The 24,268-nt window shown below is 37.4% G+C and overlaps 1 protein-coding gene across 4 annotated transcripts in view; it reads left to right on the forward strand.

Annotated features, from left to right (window-relative positions):
* PCNX4 (pecanex 4) overlaps nucleotides 1-24,268 on the forward strand; it is a 55,258-nt gene that overhangs the window by 13,251 nt on the left and 17,739 nt on the right. For 3 of the 4 annotated variants that reach the window (XM_058567043.1, XM_058567042.1, XM_058567044.1), the window contains 6 exons: nucleotides 8,201-8,380; nucleotides 8,468-8,982; nucleotides 9,234-9,334; nucleotides 9,455-9,577; nucleotides 14,190-14,550; nucleotides 24,112-24,215. In XM_058567043.1, coding sequence (XP_058423026.1) covers nucleotides 8,201-8,380; nucleotides 8,468-8,982; nucleotides 9,234-9,334; nucleotides 9,455-9,577; nucleotides 14,190-14,550; nucleotides 24,112-24,215 — 1,384 coding nt within the window. Of the gene's footprint in view, nucleotides 1-87; nucleotides 7,060-8,200; nucleotides 8,381-8,467; nucleotides 8,983-9,233; nucleotides 9,335-9,454; nucleotides 9,578-14,189; nucleotides 14,551-24,111; nucleotides 24,216-24,268 lie in introns of those variants that run through there. The other variant, XM_058567045.1, reaches the window with a different exon arrangement.

The raw sequence follows: 24,268 nt of genomic DNA on the forward strand, positions 1-24,268 counted from the left end.
TCCTGAGTATTAAACAAATGAATCTGTGAATTGAAAGTCATCCAGACCAAACCATTGGATGATAAGGTTGTTTTGGTGATTAATCTCTTAGGACTAATCTCTGGTAAACATTCGTACTAAAGCGGTAATTAAATCATATTGAAGAATAAAAAGAACACCCCTTATAAGATAAGGTAAATAAGCAAAATTTCAATACTGTGTTTCACTTTAAATAAGGAGCTCTGAATCTATAAAATAGTCTGGCTGAAACCTATGAAAAGAGATGGAACTTTGAGGGGAAAATGAAGAATTTAAAATTTATACACATAAATATTGTTTAGATTGAGTGAATTTACGATTAATAGAATAACTTATTTCTAATTTTCCTTATAGTAACTATATAGAAGGAATATTGATTTTTTTAATCAATTTGCTACAGAAGAAAAATAGAAAATAGTGTTTTTAACAAAATTGCTTACAAAACTATTTGATAACCCCTTTTGCTTGCCTTTTCTAAATCTGACTTTTCTTTCTCTGTTTCTATAGATTGCAGCTTTCTCTTTCACAAGTTAATGTCCAGGTAGAAATATACAGGCCTGTTATGGACTGAATATTTGTGTCCCCCCCAAATTCATATGTTCAAGTCCTAACCCCCAAGGTGATGGTATTTTGATATGGGATCTTTGGGAGGTAATTAGGATAATGAGGGTGGGTCTGGTGGGTCTGGTCTGATGAGATTCGTGCCCCTGGTGCCCTTCTTAGAAGAGACACCAGAGAGCATATCTCTCTCTCTCCATATGAGGTACAGTGAGAAGTTGGCTGTTTGCAAGCTAGGAAGAGAGTTCTCTCCAGAACCCAACCAAGATGGCATTCTGATCTCTGACTTCTAGCCTCCAGAACTGTGAGAAATATATTTCTGTTGTTAAGCCACCCAGTCTGTGGTATTTCATTATGGCAGCCCGAGCTGACTAAGATTTCCATACCAAGAGGTGGGGTGCTCTTGTAACAAATACCTAAAAGTGTAGAAGTGGGTTTGGAACTGGGTAATGTGTAAAGGCTGGAAGAGTTTTGAGGTGCATGCTAGAAATATGGACGTTAAAGGCAGTTCTCGTAAGGTCTCAGACAGAAATGAAAATGTTATTGGAAACTGGAGGAAAGGCAATCCTTATTACAAAGTGGCAAAGAACTTGGCTGAAACATTTCCTAATGTTTTGTGGAAGGTAGAACTTGAGAGTGATGAAATTAGATATATAGCTGAGGAGATTTCTAAGCAAAATGTTGAAGGAACAGCTCGATTCCTCCTGACTGCTTACGTAAAATATGAAAAGAGAGAGATGAATTGAAGAAGGAATTGCTAAGCAAAAAGGAACTAGAACTCGAAGGTTTGCAAAATGTTCAGCCTGTCCGTATTGCAAAAAATGAAAAAGCGTGTTCTGAAGAGAATAACAAGGTCTGGACTGTCACTCAATAAAGAATTTATGAGGTTATATGAGCAGAAACACCGCCAGTTTGAACTAAAGGGAATGGAGACAAGATGAAATGAATGAAGGCTGTTAGTCTTCTTAGATTTGACAGGACAAGGATGTTAGAGCTCTTTGCCTCTAAACATGCGCTATTCTTTAAGAAGAGGGAAAAATGACCCCAAAGGTGATTCAGAAATTGTCAGGGCTACTGCCTCAGTTTCAACAAGTTAGAAGGCCTCTGCTAGAAGCCTTGGGGCTGGTACCGCCCTGTAGAGCTATGGGGGTGGGACCACACCTAGAGCTGTTTGGGTGATGTTGCCAGCCTGGGGGCCTGGAGGGCAGAGTATGGAACTGGAGAGGATTATTAGTTAGCCTTAAGATCTAATGGAATTTGCCTTGCTAGGTTTTGAACTTTGGGACCTGTCACCCTTTCAGTCTTTCCTGTTTCTCCCTTTTGGGATGGGAATATTCATTCTATGCCTGTCCCTCCATTGTATTTTGGAAGCACATAACTTGTCTGGTTTCACAGCTTCACAGCTGGAGAGGAATTTTGCCTCAGGATGGATCATACCTCGAGTCTCACCTACTTCTGATTTAGACGATATGTAGATGAAACTAAAGACTTTAGAGTTGATGCTAGAATGAGTTAAGACTTGGGGGCTGTTGGGATGGAATGAATGTATTTTGCATATAAGAAGAACATAAATTTGGGAGACTGGGGTGGACCGTTATGGACTGAGTGTTTGTGTTCCCTCAAAATTCTTGTGTTGAAGCCCTAACCCCCAGTGTGCAGTGTGATGGTATTTGGAGATGGGGTCTTGGGGAGGTAATAATTAAGTCATCAGAGTGGCCCTAGTCTAATGGGATTAGTGCCCTTATGAGAAGAGACACCAAAGAACTTGGTCTCTGTTTCTCCACCATTCTGGGAAGTTGGCTGTCTGCAAGCCAAGAGGAGAGTTCTCACCAGAACCTGATCATGATGGCACTGTCATCTCAGACTCCCTGTCTTCAGAACTGTGAGAAATAAATTTCTATTGTTTGAACCACCTAGTCTATGGTATTTTCTTATGGCAGCACAAAATAAGATAAGGTATTTAAAAATATTTAACCAGTTTGTGTACTGAAACTGACCTATTCTTGGGTGTCTGTTTGCTATTCCTTAACTCTTAGTCTCTTCTAATTGTGCTACATTTATGGACCAGAGGACACTATAATACCCTTGTAGTTCTTCACCTAATCAAATATGTAAGGGGAGAATTCATTTATGGGAGATTCATTTATAATTAGTTTCTTAGTACCACTATTATTTACTAACTATGAAATATATTACAGGTAATACTTGATTTTGAAAAATTAGCAATAAAATTGAGTTTGAATGTATGTGTATACATTTCACCCCTTTTAAAAGATTTAAGTTTATAAGATTATTATTTTCAGAATACATATTTGTAACTTACCATCTTCTTTGCCATTTCTGAAATCAGAAATTATATACCTGCTGTAATACAATACCTTTGCAAATGATGCCCTAGGTTCTTTAATTTTTTTAAAAAATCTCAGTTAATTTATAATTAGGTTACCTTGACTATTTGCATTACTGGTTTCTAAATGAAAAGGCATAAAATGTTTTTTACTACACTCTAATTGGATTTAATATACAGTTATAGTATTTAATTACAAAGAGATTTTTTTCAACTATAACTAAAAGAAAAGACAAAGGCAATCCCCAAACCCCAGAAAAAAATGATGTTTGTGCAGAAAAATTATCCTCTACTTCACTTTTAGAAAACTTTCAGCTTCTAATTAACAAAATAATAAAGAATCAACATCTTTATACAGTAAGTGTGATACTACAGATAAATAATGTATGAAATATGTGCACTATTCAGATTTGAACAGGTGTCAGATATATCAAATTGTGTCTTAATTTTATTCCAGAGAATGTGGAAGTTGAAGAGTTGAGGCCCCCAGTGTAGTGATCTTTTCTCTTTCTCCATTCTTTATTCTACCCAGTACAGTTGTGTATTAATAATTTTAAATGACTTCTGTGCATTTTTATCAGAGACGTGTTAAATCTACAATGCTTAGTTCGTAGACTCTTAGGAATTGTTTGACTTCTTGATGCATATTTATATCATCTTAGCTGCTATAAAATAGAACGTCTTTTTTCTGGGCATATGGGTCACAGTGTACAGAATTTGAAATATTTTTATGGTTGTTAGATTCAAAACAAAGTTTTTTTCTTGAGGGCTTAGATTTTTTTTGCCCTAGAAAATTCCTGTTGCATTATCAAAACATTAGAATTTAAACATTTTTTCTTATAAAAGAAATTAACCACAATAATCATCTCTTTGGGGCTGAGTCATACACACAGGAAAGTAATCACAATGTTTGATTACTTGAGTTGTGTGTGCTTATATTTATTTATGATGTCCTTGTATATGAAGACTTTTCTGTGCCATTGCTTGCTGTTTACTTTAAGAACAAAAAGAGAATTGTGGGGTAAAATCGAATTTGGGTAAAATATTTCCTAAGTATACATTATTTTTACATAAATTATCCTATCCTTGAATATGTTAGCAAAAGAAGTATTATCTAAAAAAAAAAAACTGTACAAATATGCAAGTTTTCGTTGACCTTCGTGTGGCTTATTGTGTGTGGTTTGGTTTTCATTTCTGTTAACTTGAGTGTTTTTTTCCTCAGAATGAAATGAATTTTATTTTAAAACTATACTACAGAAGGTATTGTCCTCTAATTTAGCATCACTTTGTTAACCTTGTGTTCATTAATCCTCTGTTTATGAAAATTTGAAGGACATGCATTATGAGGCAGAGTGCATTAGCTGGCATAGTCTTGGTGTCTGTGTGAGCAAACACATTATGCCATTATTATATCCATAGTTGATATACATTTGCTTTTGGGCTGTTAACACACACTTAAGTGGATAATTATTACAGAAGTTGCTTTTCTCCTTGACTTTGATTCCCAGCAGCTCAGATGTTCAAGTACAGTTATGTTATAGGCATACCCTATTTTATTGTGCTTCGCTGTATTGCACTTCGCAGGTAATGTGTTTTTACAAATTGAAGATTTGTGGCACCCCTGCACTGAGCAAGTCTATTGGCACCATCTTTCCAATAGCGTTTGCTCACTTCTTGTCTCTGTCACATTTTGGTAATTCTTGCAATATTTAAAACTTTTTCATTATTATATTTGTTATGATGATCTCTGATCAGTGATCTTTGATGTTACTATTGTAATTGTTTTGGGACACCACGAACTGCGTCCATATAAGATGGAGAACTTAATCGATAAATGTTGTGTGTGTTCTGACTGCTCCACTGACTGGCAGGTCCCCCATCTCTCTGCCTCTCCTCAGTCCTCCCTGTTCCCTTAGACATAAACAATATTGAAATTAGGCCAATTAATAACCCTACAGCCTCTAAGTGTTCAAGTGAAAGGAATAGTTGCATCTGTCTCACTTTAAATCAAAAGCTAGAAATAATTAAGCTTAGTGAGGAAGGCATGTCAAAAGCTGAGACAGGCCGAAAGCTAGGCCTCTTGTGCCAAACAGCCAAGTTGTGAATGCAAAGGAAAAGTTCTTGAAGGAAATTTAAAGTGCTACTCCAGTGAATACATGAATGATAAGAAAGTGAAACAGCATTATTGCTGATGTGGAGAAAGTTTTAGTGGTCTGGATAGAAGGTCAGACCAGCCACAACATTCCCTTAAGCTAAAGCCTAATCCAGAGCAAGACCCTGACTCTCGTCAATTCTATGAAGGCTGAGGGAGGTGAGGAAGCTGCAGAAGAAAAGTTTGAAGCTAGCAGAGTTGGTTCATGAGATTTAAGGAAAGAAGCCGTCTCCATAACATGAAAGTGCAAGGTGAAGCAGCAAGTGCTGATGTAGAAGCTGCAGCAAGTTACCCAGGAGATCTAGCTAAGATAATGAAGGAAGGTGGCTACACTAAACAACAGATTTTCAATGTAGATGAAACAGCCTTATATTGGAAAAAGATGCCATCTTGGACTTTCATAGCTAGAGAGGAAGAGTCAATACCTGGCTTCAAAGGACAGGTTGACTCTTGTTAGGGGCTAGTGCAGCTGGTGACTAAGTTGAATTCAGTGCTCATTTACCATTCTGAAAATCCTAGAGCCCTTAAGAATTATGCTAAACCTACTCTGTCTGTGCTCTGTAAATGGGACAACAAAGCCTGGATGACAGCACATCTGTTTAGAAGGTGGTTTACTAGTTGTAAACAACATGGCTAGTTTGATCTTCCAGCCAGACCACTAAAACTTTCTCCATATCAGCAATTAGACAGTTTCACTTTCTTATCATTCATGTGTTCACTGGAGTAGCACTTCTAATTTCCTTCAAGAACTTTTCCTTTACATGGTTTCCTTTATGTGGTTTTACATGCTTTACTGAGTATTGTAAACCCACTCTTGACCTACTACTCAGAAAAAAAGATTCCTTTCAAAATATTACTGTTGGTTGACAGTGTACCTGGTCACCCAAGAGCTCTAATGGAGATGTACAACGAGATTGTTGTTTTCATGCCTGCTAACACAACATCCAGGGGGCCGGCCCCATGGCGTAGCAGTTAAGTGCGCGCTCCGCTGCTGGTGGCCCAGGTTCGGATCCCGGGCGCGCACGGACGCACCACTTGTCAGGCCATGCTGTGGTGGCGTCCCACATAAAGTGGAGGAAGATAGGCACAGGTGTTAGCCCAGGGCCAGTCTTCCTCAGCAAAAAGAGGAGGATTGGCAACAGATGTTAGCTCAGGGTTGATCTTCCTCACACAAAAAAAACACAACATCTATTCTGCAACCTGTGGATCAAGGAGTAATTTTGACTTTCAAATGTTATTATTTAGAAATTTCATTTTGTAAGGCTATAACTGCCATAGATAGCGATTCCTCTGATGGGTCTTGGCAAAGTAATTGAAAACCTTCTGGAAAGGATTCACCATTCTATGCCATTAAGAACATTTGTGATTCGTGGGAAGAGGTCAAAATATCAACATTAACAGGAGTTTGGAAGAGGTTGATTTCTAACCCTCATGGATGACTGAGGAGTTCAAGACTTCAGTGGAGGAGGTAATTCCAGATATGGTGGAAATAGCAAGATAACTAGAATTAGAAGTGGAGCCTGAAGATGTGACTGAATTGCCTCAGAGGAGGAGTTGCTTCTTACAAATAAGCAAAGAAAGTGACTTCTTGAGATGGAATCTACTCCTGATGAAGATGCTGTGAAGATTGTTAAAATGACAACAAAGGATTTAGAATATTACATAAACAGTTGATAAAGCAGCAGCAGGGTTGAGAGGATTGGCTCCAATTTTGAAAGAATTTTTACCTGAGTAAAATGCTATCAAACAAGATCACACGCAACACAGAAATCGTTCGTGAAAGAGTCAATCAATGCGGCAAACTTCACTGTTGTCTTATTTTAAGGAATTGCCACAGCCACCCCAACCTTCAGCAACCACCACCCTGATCAGTCAGCAGCCTTCAACATAGAGGCAGGACCCTCCACCAGCAAAAAGATTACAACTTGCTGAAGGCTCAGATGATGGTTAGCATTTTTTAGCAATAAAGTATTTTTTAATTAAGGTATGTACGTTGGTTTTTTAGACATAATGCTATTACAGAGACTAAAGTATAGTAAACATAACTTTTATATGCACTGGGAAACCAAAAAATGCGTGTGACTTGCTTTATTGCAATACTCGCCTTATTGCGGTGATCTGGAACCAAACCCGCAATATCTCCGAGGTGTGTCTGTGTAAGTTTTGAGATTTAGTTTTCTCTTTTGAAACTTATCTTTGGAACTTTGTAAGTACTATGATGTTGTTAGTTTCCAGACAATGTGTTTGGTTAGCCTATTCCAAAAAATTAGTAACATATTGATAGTATTTATTCTTCTATGCTTTAAAGTTTTTATTACATTATTTGAAATGGTTTAATGATGTTATATTTAATTGATAAGTGCTGTACCAAAAACCAGTTTCTCCACTTAAGATAGAAACCATTTCTAATTTATGAGATTGTGTTGTAGAAGTTGGTGTTCTCAAATCCATACCACTTTTATACAAAATAGAAACAATATTATACAAGTTAGTTAAGTTCCCAGGCTAACCGACAGACACATTCATAACCTCATTTTTTTGCTGACATCTGATATTAACTGTACTGACTTAAAATTCTGGGAGCTGGGAGCAAGACAGTACAGGAGAGAGTAGGAGAAAGAGCAGAGCTATCTCTCGGTTAGCTACTAATGTGTGAACAGCAGTAAGGCTTTGGCTTTCCCACTTACTTGCAATTTTAAATTTTAAAATTTTAAACTCTAAAGAATCATTGGTAGAATTTTAACCAATGTAGTTTAGACATCTAAGGGAGAAATATTTTTGCTCTGGGCTCAGTTCGGTTTTATAAATCCATAAATTCAATTTTATTCAGTAAATTACTTTTAATTACTTCTTCCTTCTTTCCACATTTGAATTCACATATTCTCTAAGTACTAAGTTATACAAAATTGAGTAGGGGTCGTTGCTGGTGTGGAGAAAGGGCAGTGGTCACAATTTATATGAGTTGATCTTGTGCAAGTTGGGAGGGACTAGCACCTTTCTCTAAGTGTTCTTCTGTTGGGGGGGTCGTGTATGTGGAGCAAGGGGGTATACGTGTTGTTTTGTTTTTCCTGGAAAGATCCCCTTCTGTATATCATCTTTTATGATTTGTTTTCTTTTTCTTATAGGTTTATGGTAAATATACCAGCTCTAGAACAAATGAATCAGATTTTACACATCTTGTTTATATTTTTACCCTTTCTCTGGGCACTTGGGACCCTGCCCCCACCTGATGCACTTTTCTTATGGGCAATGGAGCAGGTTTTAGAGTTTGGCCTTGGAGGTTCATCTGTGTCAACCCACCTACGGTAATTATTTCAAATATGAAAGTTATATGTAACTTATTCTTAAAGAACTTTTCAAGCAAATCTTTTCTTCTTTTTTTTTCTCTGCAGGTTATTAATGATGTTCATCATTTCTGCTGGAACAGCTGTAACATCGTATTTCATTCCCAGCACTGTTGGTGTGGTTCTTTTCATGACTGGAGTTGGATTCTTACTTAGTCTTAACCTAAGTGAGATAGGTTTTGCCTTCAAACACAGTGTGACCAGACACAGAGTTGGAACCAAATCTAAGGCTTTACCTAGTGGTTCAGAAAAACAGTTTACTTGGAAGGAATGCCTTTTCTACATCGTTATATTTGTCTTGGCTCTCTTAGAAACTAGTTTGTTGCATCACTTTGCTGGTTTCTCACAGATTTCCATAAACAATCCCCAGGCTATTGTTGGCTACATTTTGATGACATTACTTACAATACTGTGGTTGCTTAGAGAAATTCAAAGCATCTATATATTTGGAATTTTCCGAAACCCTTTCTATCCGAAGGATGTGCAAGCTGTGACTTTATTCTTAAAGAAGCAAGCAAGGCTCATGAAGATTGGTACTGTCAGGCGGATTTTGCTAAATCTAGGTAGGAAGGTAAAATCTATAACCTTGTGTTATGTCTAGGAAGTGTACAAAAATATTATGGAATTCCCATGTTTGTGTAGTATTATACTGCATACAAGTGTTTATTCTTTTATGTTTTGGTTTGTTTGTTCATTAGTTTTTTTAGTTAATTGCTTAGAAGTACTCATTAAAAAACTCATATTGGCCAAAATAAAATGGTAGAAGGGGTTACTTTGCCTTAATTAAATTCGTCTCTTTTTTTGTTTGTCTTAGTGTCACCTTTTGCTATGATAGCATTTCTTTCATTGGACAGTTCCTTACAAGGGCTCCACTCTGTGTCTGTCTCCATTGGATTCACAAGAGCTTTTAGAATGGTAATCCTAATATGCACTTAATAGTATTTTCCTATTCCTAAATTTAATTGTGATTTTGTTTAACGGTGTACTTTGGTTATCAAATTCTGCCTAATAAAGTGGATAATTTGTGTACTGCAGGTATGGCAGAATACAGAAAATGCTTTATTGGAGACAGTCATTGTATCAGCAGTGCACTTGTTGATCCCCAGTACAGACGTGTGGTGGAATAGAAGCCTGGATACAGGAATCAGACTCTTACTGGTAAATATATTTTTTAACAGCTTTATTGAGATGTATTTCATATACCGTAAAATCATCTGCTTGAATATATTCAGAATTTTGCAGCCATCACCACAGTCTAATTTTAGAACATTTTCAACATTCCAGAAAGAAGCCTCGTACACATTAATAGTCATTCCCCGTTCCCACTCTCCATCCCATCCAGCCCCTACTCCAGCCCCAGCAACCGTTGATCTACTCTCTATCTCTGTGGATTTGCCTATTCTGGACATTTCACATGAATGGAATTATACAATGTGTATTCTTTGCATCTGGCTTCTTTCACTTATATGTTTTCAAGGTTCATCCATGTTGTAGCATGTATCAGTATTTTATTCTTTTTTATTGCCAGATAATATTCCATCGTATATACCACTTTTGGTTGATTCATTCATCAGGTGATGGATATTTAGGTTGTTTCCACTTTTTGACTTATGAATGATGCTGCTATGAACATTTGTGTGCAAGTTTTTTATGGACATATGTTTTCATTTCTCTTGAGTATATATACCTAGGACTGGAATTTCATTTATAATAGTAACTCTGTGTTTAACACTGCAAGGTATTGCCAAACATTTTTCCAAAATGGTTGCACCATTTTACATTCCTACCAGCAGTGTATGAGGATTCTAATCTCTCTACATCCTCACCAACACTGGTTATATCTGACTTTTTCATTATAGTCATTTTAGGGGGTGTGAACTACTATCTCATTGTGATTTTGATTTGCATTTCTCTGAATGTTAATGATGCATCTTTTCATATGTTTATTTGCTGTTTGTATATTTTTTTGGAGAAATGTCTATTCAAATCTTTTGCCCATTTTTACTTCAGTTATTTGTCTTTTTATTGTTTTGTTTTGTTTTGGTTTTTGGTTTTTTTGGGGGGTTTTTTTTTTGGTGAGGAAGATCAGCCCTGAGCTAACATCTGATGTCAATTCTCCTCTTTTTGCTGAGGAAGACTGGCCCTGGGCTAACATCCGTGCCCATCTTCCTCTACTTTATATGGGACACCGCCACAGCATGGCTTGACAAGTGGTGCATTGGTGCGCGCCCGGGATCCAAACCTGTGAACCCCGGGCCGCCGAGATGGAGCACATGTACTTAACCGCTGCGCCACCGGGCCAGCCCAGTCTTTTTATTGTTGAGTTGTAAGAGTGCTTTATATATCCTGGATACAAGTTCCTTGACAGATATAAGCAAAAATTTTCTCCCATTCTTTAGGTTGTCTTTCACTTTCTTGATAATGACCTTTAATCAAAAAAGTTTTTAATTTTGATGAAGTTCAGTTTATTTTTTCTTTTGTTGCTTGTATTTTTGGTGTCATATCTGATAAACACTGCCTATTCCAAGACCACAAAGATTTACTATGTTTTCTTTTTTTTTTTTTTTTTTTTTTTTTGTGAGGAGATCAGCCCTGAGCTAACATCCGCCAATCCTCCTCTTTTTTTGCTGAGGAAGACGGCCCTGGGCTAACATCGGTGCCTATCTTCCTCCACTTTATATGGGACGCCACCACAGCATGGCTTACCAAGCAGTGCGTCGGTGCGCGCCCGGGACCCGAACCAGCGAACCCCGGGCCGCCGCAGCGGAGCGCGCGCACTTAACCACTTGCGCCACCGGGCCGGCCCCCTACTATGTTTTCTTTTAAGAGTTTTACAGTTTTAGCTCTTACATTTGGGTCTATGACCTACTTTGAGTTAATTTTTGTATATGGTGTGAGGTAGGGTTCCAAATCCATTCTTTTGTATATGGATCTACAATTGTCCCAGCATCATTTATTGAAAAACTATTCTTCTCTCAATGACTTTTGTTGGTGCCTTTGTCAAAAATCAAGTGACAAATGTGAGGGTTTATTTCTGGACTCTCGGTTCCTTTCCATTCATCTATATGTCTGTCCTTATATGTCTAGACAGTACTACACTGTCTTCATGACTACAGCTTTGTAGTAGATTTTGAAATTCCAAAATGTGAGTCCTCTGGCTTTGTTCTTCTTTTTCAATATTGTTTTGACTGTTCTGGTACCCTTGCATTACCATATAAATATTAGTTTCAGCTTTTCAATTTTTGCAAAAGGGCATCTGAGACTTTGATAGGGATTGCCTCAAATCTGTAGATCAATTTGGGGAGTACTGCCATCTTAAAAATACTACTTTTTTGGGGGCCGGCCTGGTGGTGTAGCAGTTAGGTTCGCGCTCTGCGCTTTGGTGGCCCAGGGTTCACAGGTTCGGATCCCAGGCATGGACCTATGCACCACTCGTCAAGCCATGCTATGGCGGCATCCCACTTTACAAAATAGAGGAAGATGGGCACAGATGTTAGCTCAGGGCTGATCCTTCTCAGCAAAAAGAGGAGGATTGGCAATGGATGTTAGCTCAGGGCCAATCTTCCTCACCAAAAAAAAAAAAAAAACTAAACCAATTCTTCGTATCCATGAACATGAGATGTCTTTACATTTATTTAGATCTTTATTTTAACAGTGTTTGTGGGTTTGGTGTACAAGTTTTATTTAATTTATTAAATTTATTCCTATTTAAATTTAAATTCCTATTTAAAATTAAATTTATTCCTAAGTATTTTATTCTTTTTGGTGATAACATAAATGTAATTGTTTTCTTAATTCATTTTTTGGCTTATTCATTGCTAGAGTATAGAATACAATTGATTTTTTTAATGTTACTTTGTATCTTGAAACCTCACTGAATTCCTTTATTACTTCTAATAGGTTTCTATTGGATTTTTTAGGATGTTCTGTATATAAGGTCACGTTTTCTGCCAATTAGATATAGTAAAGATAGTTTTACTTCTTCCTTTCCAATCTGGATGTTTTTCATTTCTTTTTATTACCTAATTGCCCTGGCTAGACCCAGTAATGGACAGCTTATGAGGAAAGCAGTCAATCTTTCTCCAATAAGTTGAGGTCAGTCATTTACCCTTAAATATGATATCAGCTATCAGTTTTTTGTAGCTGCTCTGTATCAGTTTGAGGAAGTTTCCTTCTGTTCCTAGTTAAGTCTTTTTATCATTAAGGTCTTAGATTTTGTCAAATGCCTTTTCTGAGTCTTTTGAAATGGTCTTGTGGTTTTGGTCTTTTAATCTATTAACATGATGTAATACATTGATTTTTGGTTATTAAACCAACTTTGCATTCTTGGAATAAATCCCACTTGGTCACAGTGTATAATTCTGTTTATATGTTGCAGGATTTAGTTGGCTAGTAGTTTGTTGAGAATTTTTGTGTGATTTATATATATATACATATATATATATAGTTTTCTTTTCTGTCACGTCTTTGGTTTAGATATCAGAATAGCACTAACCACATAGGATGAGTTGGGAATTTCATATTAATTATTCTTAAATGTTTTGTATTTTTTGGTATGTATCTTAAATATTTTATAGTATGTAGTACTGTAGTTATGGAAGCCATCTGGTCATAAGCTTTTCTCTGTGGGTAGCTTTTAAATTATTAATTCAATTTCTTGTTATAGGTCTATTCAGACTTTCTATTTCTTCTTGAGTCAGTTTCAGTAATTTATGTCTTTCTAGGAACTTGTCAGTTTCATCTAAATGATATAATTTATTGGCATACAGTTATTCTTAATATTATCTTATAATCCTTTTTATTTTTTTCTGTAAGATTGGTGGTAATGTTACCTCTTTCATTCCTGATTTTAGTAATTTGAGACTTCTCTGTGTTTCTTCTTGGTCAGTCTATCTAAAGGTTTGTCAGTTTTGTTGATCTCCTCAAAAAACCAGCTTTTGATTTCATTGATTTCCTCTACTGTTTTTCTATTCTCTATTTTATTAATTTCCTCTCTAATTTTTATCGTTTCCTTCCTTTTGCTTACTTGAGGTTTAGTTTTCTTTGTTTTCTAGTTTCTCTAGTTTCCTAAGGTGAACAATTAGGTTACTGATTTGAGCTCTGTCTTCTCTTTTAATAGGGGCATTTACAGCTATAAATTTCCCTCTGAACACTATTTTAGCTGTATCACAAGTTTTGGTATGTTGTGTTTTTGTTTCATTCATCTCAAAATGTTTTCTTATTTATCTCATAATTTGTTCTTTGACTCATTGGTTATTTAGGAATGTGTCTTTTAATTTCCAGATTTCTTTCTATTGTTGATGTAATTCTGTTTTGTTTAAGAACATACTTTGCATGATTTGTTTGAACATACTTAGTATTATTTCAGTCTATTGAGGTTTGTCTTGTGGCATGACTTCTGTTTCTTAATCTATAAAATGCTCTCTACAATAAGGGTAAATTAAGGGTAGTTGCTTAACTATTTACCACTTCTGGGTCTCATGACTTAACAAGCATGAAATGCAAAGTTTAGTTAGTCAACCTTAAGATATTAGATAGCGCTCTGCCAATTCTCTTTAGTAGTACTTTTTTTTAAAGACAGCCCAAACTTTTTAAAATGTAGTCTCATTTATTAATTGTGAGGTTGGAGAAAATTATAACAAAGAATCTTGTATAAGGGCTATTTCCTCAAAAATATCAGGACAATAATAATATACATTTTCCTTATATAATCTTGAAAATGCATGAAAAGTCTTTAAGAATAAAAAATATTATTTTTACATCTCTACAGGTTGGTATCATGCGTGATCGTCTGACTCAGTTCATCTCTAAATTGCAGTTTGCCGTGACTGTATTTTTGGCATCGTGGACAGAGAAAAAACGTAGAAAATCAACCACCACTTTATGTATACTCAACGTTGTCTTCTCTCCTTTCGTGTTGGTCTTCATAGTTTTTTCCACACTGCTCTCTTCCCCCTTACTCCCCCTCTTCACCCTTCCTATATTCTTGGTGGGGTTTCCTCGACCTATTCAGAGTTGGCCAGGAGTGGTAGGCACCACAGCCTGCGTGTGTACAGATACCGTGTACTACTACCAGATGGTCCCAAGTTTGACTGCTGCACTGCAATCTGCAATGGCAGCTGGAAGTTTAGGTAAGTAAATGGGTTATACTTAAGAAATCCTCACTAATGTATTTAAAGTACAAAAAAATGAACACACAGAAAAACAGCTTTTTGATCCAATCATTATGCACATTCTCATAATTTTTTTTGCTGTTGTTGAGGAAAATTCACCCTGAGCTAACATCTGTGCCAATCTTCCTCTATTTTCTGTGTGGGACACCACCACAGCATAGCCAATGAGTGGTGTGGGTCCGAGCCCAGGAACCGAACCCACGCTGCCGAAGTGGAGGTGTGGAACTTAACCACTAGGCTGTAAGGCCAGCCCCCACATTCTAATACTTTGATGTGTAGGCAGAAAGACTAAATGTGAAATAGAAGCATGTCTCCTGCTCCTTATTTTGAGATAAATAAAGTTATAAAATAAAAATACTAAGGGAAAATTTCATTAAGGTGATTTGACAATTTTTAAAAAACATCTTCTTGAATAAAATCAGGTTATAGTCCCACCATTGAAACATGAAAACACCTTATCTCTCAAATTTTCGATGAATTTATAATGAGTTCATGTCAAGTAGATGCAATAGCTTAGACCATAAAGAGTAAAAACTAGCTTTACGTAGTATCAGACTGAAGAGCTTAAGGGAGTTTGCTCATATCTTGTTAGTTATTGATTAGTAAGTTAAGCAATCTGACAAGGTTACACAACAAGATAACATAAAAGCTTTGTTCAGTGATTGGTAGCCTGCCAATAGAAGTGCTATGCAAATATTAGCAAGATTTTTGATATGAATGAACTAATTTTATGATAATTATAATTTTACGATAATTTCATTGTACACTAACTGCAAATTCAACTAAGTTGTACTTCTCAAGGTTGGTTTTAGATGACGTATAAGCTGATAATTATAGTGTGTTGTCTCCTACCATATGCCTTAGCCCCTGAAACTTATTTTAGAAATGTCGCCACTTCCTGGCAAACTAATTCCAGGCACAGTAGCAGTTTAAAATTAGAATTTTAATGCAACGTTTACTTGGGTTGAACTTTTCTAATTATCTATTAGATGATTTAGGAAAAACTTTATTTTATCTTTGTAGTACAAATTTTTTATAAATAATCATTTTCCTTTCTTTTAGGAAATATTCTACACTTTTAATACTTTTATCCAGTTCCAATTAATTTTTATAAAATAATGCTATGCCACTTTTTAAAATACCTGTAAAGTTAAACTCACATCTGGAATAATAAATTCCTTAGTAACAAGGTAGAAATTATACTTTATCATCAAATCAATTACACTCAACCAAAAAATATGTTGTAAAGTATTTCCTGGAAAAAAAAATGAGGTAACGTTTCACACACATCTGATTGGCAAAAACGTAAAAAGTGTGACATTACCAAGTATTGGCTAAGGTATGGGGAACAGGAACTCGCTAACCTGCTGAAAGGGAACGTGTCAGTTCGTACAACCACCTTGAAGGGTGAATTTATAGTCTGTAGTAAAGATGTACATATACCATGGCCTAGGGATTCCAGTTTTAGATTCCATGATCCAGTGATTCCACTTCTAGAGAAACTCTTGCACATGTGTTTTGAGGGTCCCCAAGACCATTCCCAGGTTTGATGATTTGCTAGGAGGACTCACAGGACTTAGCATACAGTCATGCTCACAGCTAAGATTTCTTATAGGAAAAAGATGTAGAGCAAAATCAGCAAAGGTAAAAGTCACATGAGAAAAGAGACCAGGTGCAAAGCTTCCAGGCGTTTTCTCCCAGTGGAGTCACACAGAACATGCTTAATTCCCCAGCAACGCATTGTGACAACGTGTGTTATGTTAACTACCAGGGAAGTTTACTTGAGACTTGACGCCTAGGGCTTTTCCTAGGAACTGGTCATGTTGGCACCCTCTGCCTAGCACGTACCAAAATTCGAGATTCCCAAAAGGAAAGCAAGTGTTAGGTATAAACTGTATTATTTGCATGAACAGTTGTGTCAAATATAAACTGTATTGTTTTCACAAACGGCTGAGGCATAATGAGAGACTCTTTATCAGTTAGGGTGGTGAGATCTCTCCTGAAATACAAGTTCCTAGATGCCAGTGAAGGGCCAGCTTTGTAAGCAGGCCTTTCAAAGGATAGCAGTCAGTTCGGCTATGTTAACTCTTTTCTTTTTTTTTTTTTTTTTTTAACTTTTGTTTATTGCAGTAACATTGGTTTATAACATTGTAAAAATTTCAGGTGTACATCGTTGTACTTCTATTTCTGCATAGATTACATCATGTTCACCACCAAAACACTAATTACAACCCATCACCACACACATGTACCGAATTATCCCTTTCACCCTCCTCCCTCCCCCCTTCCCCTCTGGTAACCACCAATTCAATCTCTGTCCCTATGTGTTTGTTTATTGTTGTTATTATCTACTACTTAATGAAGGAAGTCATACGGTATTTGACCTTCTCCCTCTGACTTATTTGACTTTGCATTATACCCTCAATGTCCATCCATGTTGTCACAAATGGCTGGATTTCATCGTTTCTTATGGCTGAGTAGTATTCCATTGTGTATATATACCACATCTTCTTTATCCATTCGTCCCTTGATGGGCACTTAGGTTGCTTCCAAGTCTTGGCTGTTGTGAATAATGCTGCAATGAACACAGGGGTGCATGTACCTTTACAAATTGGTGTTTTCAAGTTCTTTGGATAAATACCCAACAGTGGAATAGCTGGATCATATGGTAGTTCTATCCTTGATTTTTTGAGGAATCTCCATACTGTTTTCCATAGTGGCTGCACCAGTTTGCACTCCCACCAGCAGTGTATGAGAGTTCCCTTCTCTCCACATCCTCTCCAACACATGTTGTTTCCTGTCTTGTTAATTATAGCCATTCTGACGGGCGAGAGGTGATATCTCATTGTAGTTTTGATTTGCATTTCCCTGATAGTGATTTTGAACATCTTTTCATGTGTCTGTTGGCCATCTGTATATCTTCTTTGGAGAAATGTCTGTTCAGGTCTTTTGCCCATTTTTTAATTGGGTTGGTAGTTTTTTTGTTGTTGAGATGCATGAGTTCTTTATATATTTTGGAGATTAAGCCCTTATCAGAAGTATGGTTTGCAAATATCTTCTCCCAATTGTTAGATTGTCTTTTCGTTTTTTTGATGGTTTCCTTTGCTGTGCAGAAGCTTTCTAGTTTGATGTAGTCCCATTTGTTTATTTTTTCTATTGTTTCTCTTGCCCAGTCAGACATGGTGTTTGAAAAGATGTTGCTAAGACCGATGTCGAAGAGTGTACTGCCTATGTTTCCTTCTAGAAGTTTCATAGTTTCAGGTCTTACATTCAAGTCTTTAATCCATTTGGAGTTAATTTTTGTGTATGATGTAAGGTAAGGGTCTACTTTCATTTTTTTGCATATGGCTATCCAGTTTTCCCAACACCATTTGTTGAAGAGACTTTCTTTTCCCCATTGTATGTTCTTGGCTCCTTTGTCAAAGATTAGCTGTCCATAGATGTGTGGGTTTATTTCTGGGCTTTCGATTCTATTGCATTGATCTGAGTGTCTGTTTTTGTGCCAGTACCATGCTGTTTTGGTTACTATAGCTTTGTAGTATATTTTGAAATCAGGGAGTGTGATACCTCCAGCTTTGTTCTTTTTTCTCAGGATTCCTTTAGCTATTCGGGGTCTTTTGTTGTTCCATATAAATTTTGGGATTCTTTGTTCTATTTCTGTGAAAAATGTTGTTGGAACTTTGATAGGGATTGCATTGAATCTATAGATGGCTTTATGAAGTATGGACATCTTAACTATGTTAATTCTTCCAATCCAAGAGCACGGAATATCTTTCCATTTCTTTGTGTCTTCCCCAATTTCTTTCAGAAATGTTTTATAGTTTTCAGTGTACAGATCTTTCACCTCTTTGGTTAAGTTTATTCCTAGGTATTTTATTCTTTTTGTTGCAATTTTAAATGGGATAGTATTCTTAATTTCTCTTTCTGCTACTTCGTTGTTAGTGTATAGAAATGCAACTGATTTTTGTATGTTGATTTTGTGTCCTGCAACTTTACCATATTCGTTTATTACTTCTCAAAGTTTTCTGGTGGATTCTTTAGGGTTTTCTATATATAAAATCATGTCATCTGCAAGTAGTGACAGTTTCACTTCTTCCTTTCCAATTTGGATCCCTTTTATTTCTTTCTCTTGCCTGATTGCTCTGGCTAGGACTCCCAGTACTATGTTAAATAGGAGTGGTGACAGTGGGCATCCTTGTCTGGTGTCTGTTCTTAGAGGGATGGCTTTCAGTTTTTCACCATTGAGGATGATATTTGCTGTGGGTTTCTCATATATGGTCTTTATTATGTTGAGGTACTTTCCTTCTATACCCATTTTATTCAGAGTTTTTATCATAAATGGATGCTGTATCTTGTCAAATGCTTTCTCTGCATCTATTGAGATGATCATGTGATTTTTATTCTTCATTTTATTAATGTGGTGTATTACGTTGATTGATTTGCGAATATTAAACCATCCCTGCATACCTGGAATACATCCCACTTGATCATGGTGTATAATCTTTTTAACGTATTGTTGTATGCGATTTGCTAGTATTTTGTTGAGGATTTTTGCATCGATGTTCATCAGTGATATTGGCCTGTAATTTTCTTTTTTTTTTGTGTTGTCCTTGTCTGGTTTTGGTATCAGGGTAATGGCAGCTTCGTAGAATGAGTTAGGGAGCTTCCCCCACTCCTCAATTTTTTGGAAGAGTTTGAGAAGGATAGGTATTAAGTCTTCTTTGAATGTTTGGTAGAATTCACCAGGGAAGCCGTCTGGTCGTGGACTTTTATTTTTGGGGAGGTTTGTGATTACTGTTTTGATCTCCTTACTGGTGATTGGTCTATTCAAATTCTCTACTTCTTCTTGATCCAGTTTTGAAAGGTTGTATGATTCTAAGAATTTATCCATTTCTTCCAGATTGTCGAATTGGTTGGCATATAGCTTTTCATAGTATTCTCTTATAATCTTTTGTATTTCTGAGGTGTCTGTTGTAACTTCTCCTCTTTCATTTCTGATTTTACTTATTTGTGCCTTCTCTCTTTTTTTCTTGGTGAGTCTAGCTAAAGGTTTGTCAATTTTGTTGATCTTTTCAAAGAACCAGCTCTTGGTTTTATTAATTTTTTCTATTGTTTTTTTGGTCTCTATTTCATTTGTTTCTGCTCTGATTTTTATTATTTCCCTTCTTCTACTGATTTTGGGCTTTGTTCTTCTTTTTCCAGTTCCTTTAGGTGCATTGTTAGATTGTTTATTTGAGATTTTTCTTGTTTGTTGAGATAGGCCTGTATCGCTATAAACTTCCCTCTTAGAACCACTTTTGCTGTATCCCATAAATTCTGGCATGTCGTATTTTCATTTTCATTTGTCTCCAGGTATTTTTTGATTTCTTCGGTAACCCACTCGTTGTTCAGTAGCATTTTGTTTAATCTCCACGTATTTGTGGCTTTTCTGATTTTCTTCCTATAGTTGATTTCTAGTTTCATACCGTTGTTGTCAGAAAAGATGCTTGGTATTATTTCAATCTTCTTAAACTTATGGAGACTTGTTTTGTGGCCTAATATGTGATCAATCCTGGAGAATGTTCCATGTGCATTTGAAAAGAACGTGTATTCTTCCGTTTTTGGATGGAATGCTCTGTGTATATCTACTAGGTCCATCTGTTCTAGTGTGTCATTTAAGGCCAATGTTTCCTTATTGATCTTCTGTTTGGATGATCTATCCGTTGGTATAAGTGGAGTGTTAAAGTCCCCTACTATTATTGTGTTACTGTCTATTTCTGTTTTTATGTCTGTTAATAATTGCTTTATATATTTAGGTGCACCTACATTGGGTGCGTAGATATTTACAAGTGTTATATCCTCTTGTTGGATTGTTCCCTTGATCATTATGTAATGCCCTTCTTTGTCTCTTTTTACAGTTTTTGTTTTAAAGTCTATTTTGTCTGATATGAGTACTGCTACCCCAGCTTTCTTTTCATTGCCATTTGCGTGGAGTATCTTTTTCCATCCCTTCGCTTTCAGTTTGTGAGTGTCTTTAGGTCTGAAGTGTGTCTCTTGTATGCAGCATATATATAGGTCTTGTTTTTTTATCCAGTCAGCCTCCCTATGCCTTTTAATTGGAGCATTTAGTCCATTGACGTTTAAAGTAGCTATAGATAAGTATGTACTTACTGCCATTTTTTAACTTTTTTTTTTTTCCTCAGTGTTTTAGTAGTCCTTCTCTGTTCCTTTCTTCTTTTATACAGAATTGATGGTCACTTTAGTTTGACCTCTGTCTGAAAGCTGTACTCTTTAACTCCCCTCCTCCCTCCTTTTATGTTTTTGATATTATATCTAACCTCTTTTTTGTGCATTTGTATCCATTACATTCTAATCATGGAAATAGATAATTTTTCCTATTTGTGGTCTTCTCTTTTCCCCTTAAATCAGTCCCTTTAACATTTCTTGTAGCACTGGTTTCTTGGTGACAAACTCCTTTAATATTTGCTTATTTGGGAAAATTTTGATCTCTCCTTCCATTTTGAATGATAACCTTGCTGGGTAGAGTATTCTTGGCTGTAAGTTTTTTCCTTTTAGCACTTTAAATATATCTTGCCATTCTCTTCTAGCCTGTAAGGTTTCTGCTGAGAAGTCAGCTGATAGTCTTATGGGGTTTCCTTTGTATGTAACTTGACATTCTCTTGCGGCTTTTAGGATTCTCTCTTTATCTTTAATTCTGGACATTTTGATTATGATGTGTCTTGGTGTGGGCCTCTTTAGGTTTATCTTGTTTGGGGCTCTCTGTGCTTCCTGTACCTGGATGTCTGTTTCCTTCCTTAGGTTAGGGAAGTTTTCATCTATTATTTCTTGAAATAGATTCTCTGCCCCGTTGTCTCGCTCTTCTCCTTCCGGGACACCTATAACACGGATGTTAGTGCACTTGATGTTGTCCCAGAGGTCCCTTAGACTGTCCTCACTCTTTTTAATTCTTTTCTCTTTTACCTGTTCACCTTGGGTCATTTCTTCTAGTCTTTCGTCCAGCTCACAGATCCGTTCTTCTGTATCCTCTGCTCTGCTTTTGAGTCCCTCTAATGAATTTTTCATTTCCAGTATTGTATTCTTCATTTCTGATTGGTTCTTTTTTATATCTTCCATTTCTTTGTTGACATTCTCACTGAGTTCATCTATTCTTCTCCCCAGATCATTGAGCATCCTTAACACTCTTAGTTTGAACTCTCTTGTCAGGTAGGTTGCTCATTTCTGTTTCAATTAGTTCCTTTTCTGGGGTTTTGTTCTGTTCCCTTACTTGGAATGTATTCTTTTGCCTCCTCATTTTGCCTCTTTCCCTGTGCTTGTGTCTACGTATTAGGTAGGTCAGTTACGTCTCCTGCTCTTGGATAGGTGACCTTATGTAAGTGATGGCTTAGGAGGCCTGCAGTGTGCTTCCCTCAGTTCTCAATGTTCCAGGGTTGACCCCTATGTGGGCTACGTGTGTCCTTCTGTTGTGGCCTGTTTGCTCTCCCTGTAGGCGCCCAGGGAGGCTGAGTTATGCTCCTGGCCAGCTGTTGTAATGCTCAGCTGCTTGTAGTTGTGGGCCCTTCAGTCTCTTTATCAGGTGTGGGGAGCCCCAGCACAGTTGGCTGCAAGTTCTAATACCACATTTGTGTTGCAGTATTTCTTTTAAGTGAGTAGGCCCCCATCGTGGCAGGTTGTTAGGCTCAGGGCCTTACAATTGCTGTATGCCTCTAGCCTATTAGGTCTCTTGTCAGCTCTTTGAGGATTCCAGCTGGGTGGGGCTGGCCTCAGGCACAGGAGCACCCAATTGTTTCAGGCTTTGGAAGCTGGGGCAAACCTCCTATGTGGGTCTTTGAGAAGCACAAGTCTTCTGCAGCTGACAAGCCCTGCTGCCCACAGGTCCACACACACAGTCAACACAGTCCTGCCCCGTCTGAGCGCCCCGACCTCCCCAAGTGGACCCAGTCTCTCCACAGCGGGAGCCCCACACACTCCGCCACGGCCCCACACTCTCCACCCGCTCCTTGTGCACACCCTGCCCCGCTCAAGTCGGCTCAGTTGCCAGGCTGCTGAGAATCCAGTCACCAATCTATGCAGGCCCACAAGTTGCCTGAGGGCTTGTTGTTGGATGAGGCCAGTCTCTAGGGTGGGCAGCCTGCCCTGGCTGAGCTGGATTAAGGTGCTCTAGCGGATGGGGCAGACCCTGGGCTAGCAGGCCTCAGGGAGAACTCCAATGGCGTCTGTGTCAGCACGCTCACACCAGGCCACACCAATGGCCGCCGCCAATGTCCCAGTCCCTGGAGAGGTCTCACCCCTCACCAAGATGCACTCAGGGCCTATTAGGTGAGTCTCTTGTCACCACAGCACTGTGCACCTTTCTTTCTGGTGATTTTAGGATGCTTTCTGAAACGGGTGAGTTTGCACGCAGGCCCTTTAAGAGCCAGTTTTAGTTTCTTTGTGAACGGGTTTTCTGGGGATACTCCCCAATGTTTTAGTAGCAGGCACAGTCAGATAATATGCTGCTGGTCTCGATTGTGTTGGGTCCACAAAATGCCCACAGCGGGGGGTGCTCCCGGCTCAGGGCCCCGCGCCGCCAGGGAGGCTGTGTACTTGTGAGCTGCTCCCAGAGGCCGTGAGGCAGGCGGCTTGTGAAGGCAGCGTTTTTCCTCTCCAGAAGGGAGTCTCTGCCTCTTCTACCTCAGTTGGGATTGTCCGTTGTTGCAGGAGTTCCTCTTATCCAGTTTTCAGTTCTGTCTCAGGGGTAATTTTTCCACGAGTAGTTGTAAATTGGCTGTGTCCACGGGAGGAGGTGAGTTCTGAGTCTGCTTACACCGCCATCTTGACTCTGCCTCCTGTTAACTCTTTTCTGCACAACACGTTATACAAGCAGACTTGCACAAAGATCATTTCTGCAGCATTATTTATAACAGTGAAAAATTGGAAACATCTGAAATGTTTATTAATAGGGAGATGAATATTCAGATTCAGCTATATATTCATACAATGAGTTCTCAGTGCGGTTACAGTGAATGACTTTGAGCTGTTTATATCGACATGGGCAAATCGCAGAGACATAATGTTGAGAGAAAAACTAAGTTTTAAAAGTATTTGTACAGTGTGGTATGTAGCATTTTATGTAAATTTTCAACACCACAAAACATTTTTATATGCATGTATATAAAAATGTCCAAAATGTTTTAAATCATTAATGTGAAGTTGGCTTTTATATATTGAATACTTTTCCTAATGTATTTAACATGTATTTAGGACTTCATATAGCAAGTTCTAATTTGTTGTTTTTATGAAAAAGATATCCTTGAATTCTTGTGTATTATCACCTGTAGACTTTCTTTTCCAACTATTCCTGTAAAGAGCTTAATTTAATCCTTCTGATATGCAATGAATAGTTGTTTCTGTTCTTGACGTAAAGAGAAGATAGAAGGAGTTACGAATTAGTTCCAACTATGTTATCAACTTTGAAGATTCACATGGCAAAATAAAACAAGTGTGAACAATTACTTAATTTTTTTTTCTAATTTCTTTTAGGTCTCCTCTTACCTGGGTCTCATTACTTGGGCCGTTTTCAGGATCGTTTAATATGGATAATGATTCTAGAATGTGGCTATACGTACTGCTGTATTAACATTAAGGTCAGCGTGCATTTGAAACCTCTAGTATTTTTACAGTATGTGTGTAAATTATA

Source organism: Diceros bicornis, chromosome 24, assembly GCF_020826845.1.
Source record: "Diceros bicornis minor isolate mBicDic1 chromosome 24, mDicBic1.mat.cur, whole genome shotgun sequence".
Taxonomy (NCBI): Eukaryota; Metazoa; Chordata; class Mammalia; order Perissodactyla; family Rhinocerotidae; genus Diceros; species Diceros bicornis.